This window comes from Notechis scutatus, chromosome 1 (genome assembly GCF_049901735.1).
Source record: "Notechis scutatus isolate UNSWTSFEM ecotype Mainland chromosome 1, rNotScu1.2, whole genome shotgun sequence".
Classification (NCBI taxonomy): Eukaryota; Metazoa; Chordata; class Lepidosauria; order Squamata; family Elapidae; genus Notechis; species Notechis scutatus.
Window position 1 is genome coordinate 148,357,636 of NC_142009.1, and position 15,187 is coordinate 148,372,822.

General features: G+C 36.0%; 1 protein-coding gene across 11 annotated transcripts in view; it reads left to right on the forward strand.

Annotated features, from left to right (window-relative positions):
- Nucleotides 1-15,187, forward strand: part of PLCB4 (phospholipase C beta 4) — a 187,925-nt gene that overhangs the window by 100,309 nt on the left and 72,429 nt on the right. For all 11 annotated transcript variants that reach the window (XM_087948403.1, XM_087948448.1, XM_087948439.1 and 8 more), the window contains 3 exons: nt 10,261-10,357; nt 13,006-13,086; nt 14,366-14,425. In XM_087948403.1, the coding sequence (XP_087804529.1) occupies nt 10,274-10,357; nt 13,006-13,086; nt 14,366-14,425 (225 nt within the window). In that variant the 5' untranslated portion in view covers nt 10,261-10,273. The remainder of the gene's footprint in view (nt 1-10,260; nt 10,358-13,005; nt 13,087-14,365; nt 14,426-15,187) is intronic.

Genomic DNA, 15,187 nt, shown 5'->3' on the forward strand with positions numbered 1-15,187 from the left:
GTCTTCGTCTTGAACCCATTTGATGGTGAGACCTGAAGACATACTAAAAGCAGTATTTGGCTGAGCCCTTATTGCGCAGGTTTATAGAATGGTAAAATTACCAAATGGTTGGTCAATCATACTGCTTATCTATCTACACAAAATCATTGGAAAGAAATGGTTTGGTGTTTGGGATTAATGTCTCAAGTAGGTAGGACATTTCTACCATTTTATAGCTTTTTGCTGCAGGCTAAGTCATCTTCAAGAACTTGTGAAGTTAGAAATTGATCCTGAATTCCTCCAAACATATGTGGCAAACTCCCTTGAGAGTGAACAAGTACTGCTTTGGCTGCAAGTAGTCTCTGATTCGAAAGTTGTGAGGACTTCAAGATTGATGTGTGCTCTTTGAGGTAGACAATGTCAGGAATGAGACTGCCACAAGGACTACTGGAACTCCACTTTATTTTGTAGACAATACTAACAGAATCTTGAAAGCCTGCTAGTCTTTTCTTCAGAATCAAGGCAGGGCAATTTTCAATCTCTTCCTCATACTGAGTTCTTTCCCAGGGCTGAGATATTATTTACTGTTTGTTTTATCTGTAAATGGCTTTTAACATTCCTTCACTATCTCTGCCCCCTCTCTACACCCTTTCTACGCCCATATTCCTATCTATTTTCAGCTGCGAGACCTCAAGGAGAAGTCTGTAAAGATCCCCCCCTCTTTTTGTGAGGGCTATCATTTATCTGTAATTTTTATTACCAGAGATTCCCTCTTAGTACTTCATGTGTTCAATCACATGAAGATAGAATAACATAGCCATGAGCCTCATCAAGACATTTATGTTTTTTTTTTATTTGGTGTTTAAAAGGAGGAATGAGAACTGTGGTTGGTCAGCTGATGGTGTCAGATAGATAGATAGATAGATAGATAGATAGATAGATAGATAGATAGATAGATAGATAGATAGATAGATAGATATAGATTGTGTGTGTGTGTGTGTGTGTGTGTAGAGAGAGGGAGGGAGGGAGAGAGAGAGAGGGAGGGAGAGGGAGATCAAGAATAGGAAATTTATTACTGCCAGTTTCATTGCTGAAATAACATCCTCTTGCCATAGAGGATAGTATCTGAAGGTTTATAGGTATTGTCATAAGTAGTGTCCATAGTTTGAGCATGTCTTTGCACTCTTGACTAATCTGCCAATAAAACTGCACCAACAGAATAAACACCCCAGCATAACGCTTTGTCATAGTTATTGAGCAAATGCTCCTATAGATCTGATCCAGGTCCTTCTCATGTATGATCTTCCAAGCCAGGCATTGTGTATTGTATATTTGCCTGTCCCTTTGTTTCTCTAGAGTTGGTGTTTATTTTAAAATCCAAGTCAAGGAATCTGATGTTTCCTTGACAAGGGATTCAGTGTGTACTCTCCAATTACATTCCAGTCTTTTTGGCTTTGCTAATCCTAAACAGAATCTTTTTGTAGAGAAACTACTCTGCTGTTACATTCAGTTATGTTAGGTCATGGTGTGCTTTACTTGGATTTTCTCCAACACAGAAAATGTTTATGGATAGAAGAACAGGGTACAGCAAACTATAACAAAATTTCTGCTAAGCTTCTTATAATTGTAATCATAATAATAATAATGTTAGGTAATAAGGCAGTGATCCTATTAGGTAATAGGACAGTGATCATGAAAGGTAATAAAGATTTTGATACTTACAAAGAGAGTTAGCTCTAATAACATTAACTTTCACTATATTTTATATCAACAAAGGAATATATGGTAACAATAGAATTCAATTTACTATATTCCTTCTCTATCTTTGGCAATGGCTTTTTAAAAGGAATTATTTTAAGTGCATTGTTAAAAGAATTGAAAGAATTTAATTTTAAATGCATTATTCTGATATGTATACAGTGAATTCCACAAATATTATAATTGTACTTATAACTGCTGTGAGGAAGCCTGGAAGTCTATTTTTTTCTTTTCTATTTTTCTTTTTGTATGCACTTTTACTTTCTCATTCTTTTTTACCACCTTTATATTAATTTGTATCATTTTTACCTTTGTTTTAATTTTTTTTTTAAATATATACAAAGAAGAATAAGTATTTGATGATGCATCAGACTAAGTTTGTGATATAACCTAATGGTACAACGCAGTTTAATTTACAGTCATTTTCCCCCATTAAAGTTGTAGGAAATACATGCACATTACATTTGAGCTTGTTCTCTAGCATAATTAGGAACTATTTGGAAAAAGAAACTTCTTATGGTAGCTAAAAATTATGGTAGACTGCAAGAAGTAACATCCTCATGTTTATTTATATTTAAGATATCATTTCCTGTTTCCTGTGTGCATGTCCATTTCTCTGTACTCTACATGATTGTATTTATTATTTCAATTTGTATAGCTTCTCATCTCAAACACATGTCAGAGTGCCTCACAAACAATTAACATTGTGTATCCTTTTTGCAGATACCGCCTAACTCTCCCACAGCTTCCCCTTCCCCCCTTGTATGGTTAGATATGTTATGGTTGCACAGCAACCAAAGATGATGCTGCATACAATTCATATTCTTCACATACCCTGGGGCACTATGTGATCTCAGTACATTAATAAAGATGTCAGAAGTATATTTTGATATTGAGTAAATGCAATATCAAATTGTTCAGTTGCTTCCCTCCAAAAGAAAGAAAGGGAAATTGGAATTTAATTGCTTTGGAAAAAAAGATGTTTTTCTCAACTCCACCCAAAGTGTACTTACTAGGTTATTTGAAATATTGTGCATTTATTTATTTTCTATGCCAGACTTCCTTGCAAGGTGTACAATATAAATAACAGTCTTTATATCCTCACAACAATCTCATTAAAATGCCTTCTGACCCATTATATTTCTTGATGGAGAACGTTCTTTATACCACATCTTTCAGATTGATCCCCTAGTCCAGAATAATACATATATTTCTGTATTTCATAGCTAAATGTATATGAAGCGGATTTTGCACTTAAAGTCAGCTGCAACACCAATAGAAAATGTTGCAAATCTTTATTTTGTTTGGTTAAATGTGGGTCTCTTTGCTGTAGAAACTGCCCACATACCTATGAACAGGCTGGAGTTCATCAACTTCCAGAGCACGAGTAAACAACCTACAGTAGGTAATGTTAAACTACAGGATTCAGTATCTCTCTACATTAGCCAAACAAGCTTGAACTACCTGGCATTTTATTTTATTAATTGATTATTCTCTTTTTATTACTTTTATTGTGACTGAGCAAATACAAACATACTTTTCAAATAGACAGCTATTTGAAATTACAATTGTCAAAACATTTTAGGGGAGATATTTATGTGAGTGAGATTCGAACAGCTTGACACAATGGTCAGATATGGGAAATTCCATTCTATACCCTACAATGGGCGTCTGCATTTGTGGAGCGGCAGAGGTAGAAGACCTGGCTCACATCCTATTTGATTGTTGCCTGTATAAGAGGGTGACAGACAGGTACCTTGGTCTATATACCAAACGAATGACCCATTGGGATCCCATATCAAAACATCTTAGCTAATGTATAGCCAGAATCTGAAAATAACATTTAACACAACACAGAACTTAAGCAAAATGGTTCGGTTCAGATTGGCATATGTGGGACTGATTGAGGTAGATTGTAGGGGTGATAGCGAAATATAATTTTATCATATTTTATTTATCTATATATTAAATCATTGTATTTTATTCCAATTTCATTTTAAATAATATTTTATTCCAATTTTATTTTAAATTGTATTTTATTCCAATTCAATTTTAAATTGTTTTTATCAGATTTTAAGAAGTCTAGTGCAGTGGCCTAGAGGTGAACTCTCGCCTAACAACCAGGAGGCCGTGAGTTCAATCCCTAGGTAGAGGCTAATATTTGGAATAGACTCTCCTGCTCGAGCAGGGGGTTGGACTAGATGACCTCCAAGGTCCCTTCCAACTCTGTTATTCTATGTTCTCAAAAGTCCAGATTTTAATAATAATTTGTGTCTGGAATTCTGCAATTTGATATGGCCCAAGGGCTAATTAATAAAGTATTGTAATTAATAAAGTAAAGTATTGTTTTATTGTTTTATATATGAAGTTTTTATATTCCTGTAAGCCACCTTGAGTCACCATGTGCAAATAGGCAGCAATATAAATTTCAATAAATAAATTAAATAAATAATATTAAGCAACATTTAGGGAGCCACAGATTTTTCCATGTTATAGAACGTTTTCCCTCCTCTGGAACAGGAAGGAAATAATGTTGCTGGCATTTCAGGTAACTGGATTCCATCCATCCTTGATCATGATTATGTTATTGCCTAGCAGCTCTTCGCCCTTCATGTTTTTAATATAATGCATGATTAGTGTATGGTTTGTTCCACCCTTCCAACCTGGCATTCCCTCAATGGGTTCAGCTGCAGTTCCCAAAGTTGTCAAACTGTTTGTTGGCTGGGAATCTGGAGAGTTGCATCACCTGATGCATCTGGGAGGCCTTGAAATGTGTTCTGATTGAAAATGTATACTGTATGGCTATCTTGCTTGTTAGGTGTAGGCCAGTGGTGGTATGCTACTGGTTTGGCTCAGTTCAGCAGAACCAGTAGTTTTAAAAAAGCCAACAATCAGCTGAGAGGAGGAAAAACAATCCTCCAATCAGCTGAGAGGAAATTGAAGAGAAAAGCACAGGATTGGCCCTCCCACCTGCCCCTGCACTTTTCTTTATCCTCTCAGCTGATTGGTGCTGCAGGTCTCAGTTGGTGTGGGGAAAGTTGCATGCCGATGTTAAGCAAAGCACACCCATCAAGCCACGCCCACCGAACCGGTAGTAAAACAATTTGAATCCCACCACTGGTGTAGGCCAAAGGAGCATTAACCAAAGTCATACCCTCTTCCCAAAATATGTATCATGTGATCTTTTTTTTTAATGACTTGTGTATTTTGATTTATCTTTTTAAAAAGTGTTGAAGTTTTAAACTAGATTATCTGCTAAAGACTTTTGTCACCTTCCCCTGCTTTTTTATTATAGTATCAGTTAATTTTTATTTATGTCAAACTAAGATCTCAAGGTTTTGTTTTGTTTTTTCATTACATTTCTGGAAATTAGAGAAATCCTTACTGGCAGTACATTTAGCATTTCTTTTCTCAGTACTTAAAGGTAATTGAATTTTCATTTGTTCCAAATTCTATTACTGGCTCGTAATCATCCCTTCACAATTTATTTTTGTCCTTCATTTGGCCAAAGTTCCTCTTAAATTAATTTCAGTGTAAGTTAAAGTGTCTGGTAAATTCAGTCTGATGCACAAATAAATGCTTTCCCTACAGTATAATACTTACAAAATATAGAACCAAAAGTATACCCCAGATTTAAGGAATATTGGTCAAAAGTTTTCTCAGTAGCCTTTGATGTTATGTCCGTTGCATAATCAGTTGTTGAGAAAGTTACTAATGATTTGCCCAGTGGTTAATACACCAATGGATTTGCTTCACAAAGTTTATGTCTCTGTGGATAATAATGGAGTGGAAGCAACCACTTAATGAGACCTACCTCTGAGCAACGGGTCAGAAGATAGGACAAGTTTTTGTCAATTATTATTAGAAAAGGAGATAAAATTCACCAAAAAGAGCCTATTTTGAATGGAGCTCAACCTGTTTCCTTGGCAATATGACAAAAGTCGTCTGTCCCCCCCCCCCCATCTTCTTATCCACAGTGTTTTTTGACTTCCCTGTCTAACTTACAGCTCAGGTAAACCTGATGAATTGTGCGCAAAGGCTAATTAGGTCCAGCCTTGCTTAACTATTGGAAATCAACCAAGACACACTGACTCTTGTAGGCATTGCTTTTTACACAGTCATCTTCTTCACCATTGCAACCTGTGGAATCACAGATTTACACTGGATCAGTGCATTCCGAAGAACAGCTTTGCTGTACTGGTAGTCCTTGACTTACAACAGTTCATTTAGTGACCATTTGAAGTGGTGACAGTACTGAAAAAAGTGATTTGGGACAATTTTTCACACTTATGACATTACAGCATCCTCATGGTCACCTGATTTATATTTGGATGCTTGACCACTGACTCACATTTATGATAGTTGCAGTGTCCCGGAGTCATGTGATCCCCAGCGTCAATGGAGAAACCAGATTCACTTAACAACTGTATTACTAATTTAAGAACTGCAGTGATTCCCTTAACAAATGTGGCAAGAAAAGTTGTAAAATGGGGCAAAATTCACTTAACAAATTTCTCACTTAGCAACATAAATGTTGGGCTCAATTGTGGTTGTAAGTTGAGGACTACCTGTATTCAGTTAAGAAAATATAATGCTGAATTGCAGAAATTGATTCCTGATTTTATTCTCCAATTTGTAGTATATGTAATCCCTATGCATTTTTCTGACAGAACTAGTCAATTATTAAGATAAAATATACTTATAATATTTTCTTTTTGAATGAGTTTAGTAAGTTCAATATAGGATATAACAGTTACATGGGAGAATTAAATATATAGAATATTCAGGTATTTTTCCTCAAGTCACTTTTTGGCATCTTTACTGAAGTATTTCATTTGGATTGGTTTCAATTTTCTCTGTCCCAAATGACGATTTTTCTTTGCCTTTTGGATCAGAGAGTTTGGGGCAGTTGCTTTATGACCTCATTAGCTGTTGTAGAAATTGGCGCATGAAGGTTATCAGTTGAATTATTAAATTCAAACAATTGGGCATTGTTCAGCTAAGATTTGTTAAGATTATATGACTTTGATCACCAAAATTCATTATAGTTGGCATCTAAACTAACAATAAGCGCTTCGGTTTTTGATTGCTAACAAGAAGAGGCTTCAAACTCCTGATATTATTTTACAAATTCCCATAAAGTTTCATTGTCTTGATTCCATAGAAAAGAGATTCTGCAAGCATTTCATATCAGTACTTTATTTATCGTCCTTCTGCATCACAGTATCTAATAATAATGACAGAGATTTTATTGTGCTGTAGTTTCCCCCATAATATTAAGAGAAAATGATGCCTACTTTTTAAAGTTATATTTACAACTATGGTCAAGATGACATGCTTTGTGCATTGTAAAGTCAGGCCGATGTACCTTTTATTGTTATTGAAAATACGATAGCTGTTCATGTTGCAGTGAAGCTGTCAACACCATTAATACGATTCTGATGACTTTTGTAGCCTTGATAGCTACAAGTTACTTAATTATGAACTGTTTGTTTCTATTTTGCACGCACGCTTTTCATTTTTGTTTAAAATGGTCAAAAATTGCAGTAAAAATAACCAGCAATTGAAAGTTTTATTAGGATGCTGATTTGATTTTCATCATTTCATCATGTGCCAGCAATAAATGCTATTCTCCCATGAGTGTCTTGCTCCACAAATTTAACACATAAATTTGATTTGTGCTGTTGGGGGAGCAGGGGGAAAAATAACTCTTGAGTACATACTATATTGTACATGCTATATTGTAGGGCAGGGATATGAAATCCTTGCTCTCGGGTGAGGCTTCCTGGAGGTCTTTTTTTTAAACATTGCACAGTATTTCAATTTATTTTATATTAAATCCTTTAAATTTTGTGTAGCCTTGAATATACAATAAGAGAAAAATAAGCCTTGTATGTGTCTTATTCTTTTTAGAAAAAGGAAACGAATAAGTCCTGTCTTTTTAACTGAAGCACAGATTTCATTATTAAATTTTGGCTTCATTTATTACTTAGGGGTTCTTACAATGCATATTTAAAATGTATTGTAGCAAATGATTTTGGGTGCTTAAAATAAAATAATGGACGATCTGAGTTTAGAAAGTACCGTGTTTCTCATATAATAAGGCCGGGTCTTATTTTTTTTTTGAGCCCCGAAAAAACGGCTAGGCCGTCTTTTCGGGGGTGACTTAATTTCCCCCCCTTGCATCTTAGGGCGGGCGGCGACGGCTTGGATGTTGACCTCGGCGTTGGTGGGGCACTTTGTATCAGGGTCAACGCAGGCAGCACCATATCCAGGTGTGCAACAAAAGTACTTCCTAACAGCAAGCCCCCCGCCATTTCCCCCCCATTTTGCATGTTTTAATATAGGCCTTAATTTGGGGGGAGGGGCTTAATTTCATTTCATGCCTATAAAACATGCTGGGACTTCCTATTGGGGGAGGCCGTATTGTTGGAGAAACAGGGTATCTAAAGCATAAGTAAAATTATCCTCAAGAATTTTGGTGGTAGCAGGAAAAGATAGCAAGTTTTCAAAAGAGTATTTTGCCTCTCTCATAATTGCACATCGCTGTCCCTGTATCTCTCTTTCAAAAGCAATTTGACATTAAAAGGTAAAAAGAGAGAACAGTGCGCTGAGATAACATTAATTTCCTTTCCCTACCTTTACAAGTCTGAAATAGTTTTCATTATTTGGCAAAGTCGTGTTTGTATATTAGTGCTTCATCTCCAAGGAGTTCAGAGCTTCTTTGCTTATGCTTTTAATCGAAAACATAATTTTCTGAAGGTCGTGAGTGTTATTTTAAGGTAATGTGTTATGTCTATATTAATTTTCAGCAGACGAAAGCGAAGAAGTATTTATTGAAAGAAGTCCTTTTGATATTTTTAATTTAATGTTCCCAATTGCAGTTCACTTCCAACTTTCTCGCAACCAAATAAATAAAAGAAAGGAGGCAGAGCAGGGTTTTTAGAATGTTTTCCAATTCCTTAAAATAGCCTTAGGTCAAATGACTAGGAAGGAAGTGGGAAGAACTTGCTGCCCTATTCTGTCTCATAGTAATGCTTTGGGGGATTTTTGGGGGAAGGTTTTTCTCTTCTATCCTTTACCTGATCCAGCTAATTTTCCAATTCAAACTTTCTCTTGTTGGCTTTGACTACCACGCCAAATTTGATCCCATTCTCTCTCTCTTTTTTTTAGTGGGGGGCGGGGAGTTATCCTGCTGATGGACAGACAGATGGACCGCAAGAGCCTTGAATGCTTTTGCATAATATGTTTCCAACATTCCACTGAGTTGGATAGCATAACAAGATAAGGACAGAATGCTGAACATGGTTTCAAGATGTTTCCCTCCCAGTCTTTTAATAATAGCACCACTCTGAGTCCCATTCCGTTGTGCTTTTGAAGGTTATCCTGTGAGTGGATAAAAAGCCAGAGGCCTGAAATCCTTTGCAAAATTTGTTTCTAAACCATTAAATTGAAAATATTAAAAAGGGGACATCTAAATTCTACAGGGAAAGTATAGCCTTTTAGAACTTGAAATGAAGGCTGCTTTGTTTATTCAAATGAAAATTACGTTGTCTAGCAATACTTTTCAGCAATTTGTCAAGGCTAAACTGTTTTGTCTTTCTTTTTGTTGGTGTTTTTTTTCCCCTCTCCACATTGCAGCTTTTAATGAGATCACCAGTTCATATATTTTTCTTTAGCTGCCTCTGGCTTTTGACGCTCTTCATATTTTCTGATTGGTAGCCTTGGGGTTTACTTAAAAATCTCTCTGATTAATAGTATTAAATAGCATTTTGAATGTTTTCATTTTTGTTCCTGAATGTTTGTCATTTTCAGCTAGAGATCTTAATGAATGTCACAATGGCTTAATTCTCAATTCCATCACTTAAAATCAAACAGTTGATTAAAATGAGGACTTATAAATATTTCTGAATAAATATTTACTAAAATCAATGTTATGAATATTTTCTTTGTTATCAGCCAGGCTTCTACCACCAGTGTGAATTTTTTTAAATGTTATTTTATTCCTATAACAAAACCACATAGATGGTTATCATGTGCATAGCACATCTTTCATTCTAAGAAGGAGAACATGGGTACTTTTACAAAATTAAAAGGATTGGTAGTTTGGTTGGTACTGATTTAGAACTATGCCCATTGATCTGGAAAACAGATAAAGTAAATAAGGGTGTGCCTGGATGCCAGAAGTTGTAGGCATCCTCAGTAGTTAGCTTTCCAATAAATGAATGCTTTGTTCTTATCACACTCTCCATAGAGCCTTTTGTGAGCATACCTATTATACAATCTCAAAATTTCAAATGGTGGTTACTGCCAGTTAAGATACCCTACAGGCAAAATTCAGTTTCTTGGCAAGCTTTTTCTGGATTTTCATTTAAATGGAGGGTTTTCACTAGGATTTACTATAAAGAACAAGTGGCAGTACTGTATGCACAATCCCAATTAACCTTTTGTTGTTGTTCCTTATGAGAGTTAAACATGGCAACAGTTTATTTCATTTGTTTTTTTTTTTTTTTAATTATTCAGGGTGGTCCACAGAATGGCAAAACCATATGAATTTAACTGGCAGAAGCCAGTGCCTTCCTTTCTACAGGATGGAGCTACTTTTGATAGATACGAAGAGGTAAGAAGCTTATACAGTATCTGGAAATATAGCTGGAAGCTGCATTCTGAGGGCAAATAATAGAAATCTGTTTCTGGTCATTATTACTTCAGAGAGGAATATCAAACACCGCCTTTTTGTGAAAGTAGATGCTATGCAAGATAGGGTCAAAAAAAGAGGACTCATTTTCAGTTAAACCTAACTTAAGCATCCTGGTGGCCATGATAGAGAGACGAAAAAGAACCAAATTAGAGCTGTTCTCTTCCTCCAGAATCCTACTTGCTAGGAAGAATTATAACTAATACTAATCCATATTATATCTCTCTATATAAAGATTTTGAATGATTGTTCTTCTTCAGCAAGCAGTTTTGGAAATTATAATAAACATTCCCTTTCAGCTTGGTGAACGTACATCATGGGTGGGATTCAATTTTTTTAACAACTGGTGCTGTGGGCGTGGCTTAGTTGGTGGGCATGACTTGGTGGTCATGTGACTGGCTGGGCATGGCCAACTCAACATCACTCACATCATGGCATGCATCTCCTCACCTGGCCTCTTGTGACTGTGGGGATGCTGCAACAGTCGTAAGTGTGAAAAATGGTCATAAGTCACTTTTTTCAGTGCCATTGTAACTTTGAATGGTCACTTCACACAAGCAAAGTACCAGCAAAGGAGGAAAAAAAAACACCAGAAAAGTTCCAGAGACAGGAAGTCTAGTCCTGCCAAGAATGTAATAAGGGTTAATGGAGAGGCAGTTTCTGTAAGCAATACCAGAATGTTTCCTTCCTGCCTTCCTTACAGGATTAGGCCAGTAATTTCTTCTAACAACCGGTTCTCCAAACTGCTTAGAATGTTAACAACCGGTTCTAGCGAATAGGTGCGAACCAGTAGAATCTCACCCCTGATGTACATGTATTTAAAAATGTTGTTTTATGAATGCGCAGCAATTGAATCCCTACTTTTTTGCCGTCCTTTTAAAATTCCTCATTGAAAAATGCATAGAAAGAAAAGAATGTCCATAGACCACAGTGTAATGAAGGTGAGAAAGCCATAAAATCCAGGACAAAAATATATATAATATATAGGCAAGGGAGATAATTCATTGATCTGCATAAATGTAAAAGGGTAAAAAGAGGTCATCTCAAGGAATGTGAGAGGGAACATATTGCACTTCAAAATATTAAAATGCAGAATGCTCTTTTATTTAACCATGGGATCAGCATTCCTTTTAGTAGTAGATAGTTTGTTTAACTGAATATAACTGTCTGGTATTGTTTGATACTTTAACATGCATAAACGGAATCTCAAGCATTTGATAGATTAGCTGAATGTTCTCTTTAACATGACAAGTAAGTAAAAGGCTGAAATCCTAATAACCCTCTTTGGTGATACTTTTACTCCATTTTCTTAGCTCTTGAAATAAAAAAAACTACTTTTAAAGATTTAAGGTCTGTGAAGATTGTTGCAAATTTCATTCCCAATAGTTGTAGCATATATTAAGAAAATGTAAGTAGCTTGCTGAATTATTTTTGCTTAGAAAAATATGCTTCAGTATTTACTTCCCCATCCCAAATATAAAAAAATATCTATCTGGTATTAGAAATACGCAGATAATCTTTTCCAACAGGATGCAATGCAGAGGTGGTATTCAGCAGGTTCTGACCAGTTCTGGAGAACCGGTAGCCGAAATTTTGAGTAGTTCGGAGAACCAGCAAATCCCACCTCTGACTGGAGTTTTCACAGTATCCTTCCACTGCCACACCCACCAAGCCACGGTCACAGAACCGGTAGTAAAAAAACCTGAATCCCACCACTGATGCAATGCTTTAATACATGTGGAGAGGGATTAAACCAAACTTCAAATGTAGTTCCTATGCAGGAATCAAGCAGACTGTTGCAGTGAATGGTAGACCTGGGTACACATCCAACAGTTGCATCCAAATTTGACCTTTTGGATACAGTTTATAAAACAAATGGTTTCTTCATATCTCAATCAGAGAAATTTTCCAGTAATTGTTTTAAACTAAAAATTGGAATGAAATGTGAAATTTAGAAATCTGTCTCCAAACAACTTGTTGGTGGGAACCCATCCCTGCTAATCTCCGGTGTAGATTACCTAAGTTCATGAAAAAAGATGATGATGATGATGACAATTACGTGCCATCAAGTTGTTGTCAGCTCTTAGCAACTGCACAAACTTTCTTCATGATGAGCTGTCCCTTATTTAGTCCTTCAGTTTTTCAACAATGCATCCATCACCGTTGTAATTGAGTCCATCCATTTTGCTGTTGGTTGCCTTTTCTTCTCTTTCCTTCTACCTTTCCCAGCATTACAATTTTGTCTAGATTATGGATTCATGCATAATGTATCTAAAGTAGGATAATTTGAGCCTCGGTGAAAAGGTGAGGTATGTCTTTAAGTTAGTACAGAAATCTACTAGGACCTAAGAATATTCCTTCATACTAGTAAAAGCTGTAAACATAGTAGAGTACTTCAAGATCATACTGTTTAACTTCATTGAGTAACATTTCTACAAAGATCACGTTGCTGCTTTGGTTATTCATTCATTTAACATATTTTGTCTTTGATTTTTTTTTTTAAAGGTGAATAATTTGGATTCTAAATTCTTTCTTGCATACCTGAGTATTTTGGGTTTCTTTTTCAACAGGAATCTTCTGTTTTTGAGCCAGGCTGCCTCTTTAAAGTTGATGAATTTGGCTTTTTTCTATCATGGAAAAGTGAAGGAAAGGTAAAATTTACAATGGTCTCATGATTTTTTTTGCTTCCTCTAAGAAGCATGAGATGCAGTTCTAGCTGTTCTAGTGAGAGGCACTGTTTCCAAATATTAGGGCCTTAGATTATAATGCTACAGCCTGTAATTTGTTGAGATAGCTCCCATAATATCCTGCTACTACTATTGCATTGCTGTAGGAGGATTATGAGAATTGAAACTGAACAACTAGAGGACAACAGACTAGATAAAGTCCCTAAGCATACTTATTAAATGTATAATGATGAAGAAATATTCCAAAGATTATAATATTAGTTTGAAGGTAAGAAAATAATTTTCTGCCAATAATTTAATTCCATCCATTAATAGTGAAAAGGGGAAAATGGATGTATTTATGGATGGAAGGGGTGTGTGTGTATGTGTGTTTGTGTGTGTAATTGGAATCCTTGTTCTATATCTTCTATCCATTCTCTACTTGCATCAGTTTTGCATCTGTATAGCAACAACTCATTTTTGTTCCCTTTCATCTAATGATTCAGTATTGGTCTTGCCACATTTTGTATAGTTGGATGCAAGAAATTATGAAAAAGATGAGTGTGAATGAAGTTGCTGAATTTATTTTCCCTGGAGGTTTGTAACAGGTGTAACAGTTTGAAACTTTGACCAGGTGTTACTGAACACCACCCAGCATCTCTCACCATTAGCTCTGTAGAATGGAGTTCCTGGAAGAACCTCTGAAGAGCAAAAAATTCCCCACCTTTCCACAGATGTCAGCCTTAGCAGGTAGACCAGACAGGAAACACGGCCAAATAAACCAATTCTGCTTTGTTGAAAGCAGAATTAACAGGACCTTGTAAGTCTGAAAGTACAATTCTTGCACCATCACCTGTATAGCCCGATAATTTGGGGAGGGTCCTTCTGGCCCTCTTGCTTCGCCCATTATGCAGCTGTGGGCTATGCTTCCTCTTATTTGATTGTTCCTTTGGCAACATCTCTTCACCAGGTCTCCCAAACCTTTCCCCCATATCATTACATCAGGAGTGATCACTGTGTTGTGATCACTCCCTCCCCATTAGATCTCATCCACCATGGCCAATGGTTAGATATGATGGCATTTAGAGTCTGACAAATTCTAGAGAGCACAGGATTTCCATGTTTGTTTTTACTGACATTAATATATACTGCCTGGTATTAATTAAGATTGTGTATTTTTAAAAGCTTAGCTGTTGGTGTATTTTCTATTTCAAGATACATCACATTGGCTGCTTGGCATTTATGATGTTCCTTTCTTTTCCAGGAAGGGCAAGTTTTAGAATGTTCCCTGATCAACAGTATTCGCTTTGGAGCAGTACCAAAGGTATTTCTGTAGTTTTGTTTGAAAGTATTGTTTTAAACAATTGCTATTGGCTTGAGGCCCAGCAATGGAAACTTTCTTTGGTTTCAAGAACTTCTGCACTATTTGCACCCTCAAGGGACAATGGATTTTTAATTTTGAAAAACTGGGCTGTAGAAACTAACTTTTGGTGAAGATCAAATAATTTAGAATTGTTTACATGCAAAGGATATATTACACCCATAGATCTGAGTTTTTTCAGGGGCAAACATTGAAGCATGTGCTGAAATTTTCCCATGTAAATCTGTGGCACTAAGAAGCTCTATCCTAATGCTTGCATTGTATCACAAGCATTTAAAAATAAAATCTAGACTATAGATCAAGGCTTCTTGATTCAGAATACCTCCAAACATTGATGGCTATGATAAGGATGATAATAAGTATTTTAATATACATTTGTTCTTCGGGATTCTGAATCTGATTAAGATGGTACCATCCAAATGGTTTTTTTTTTAATGGGATCAATAAACTGGAAGCTTCTACATCAAAATGACTTGGTTGTGTTTGAGCAAGCTACCTGAAATGTATCTCTTTCCTTAGCCCTGGCTTTTGTCTAGTCTGTTGGAGGCCATAGGGTAGTGATAAATTTCACAGACTAATACTTTTTCATTCATGCTTCTCACATAATTTCCCCTTCTATAGAGGGAGTATTGGCTAGTTTGGCTTGTGGTAGAAAGACACCACCTTCTGTGAATCTAAATTGTATTCATACATTCATCCAAAGGC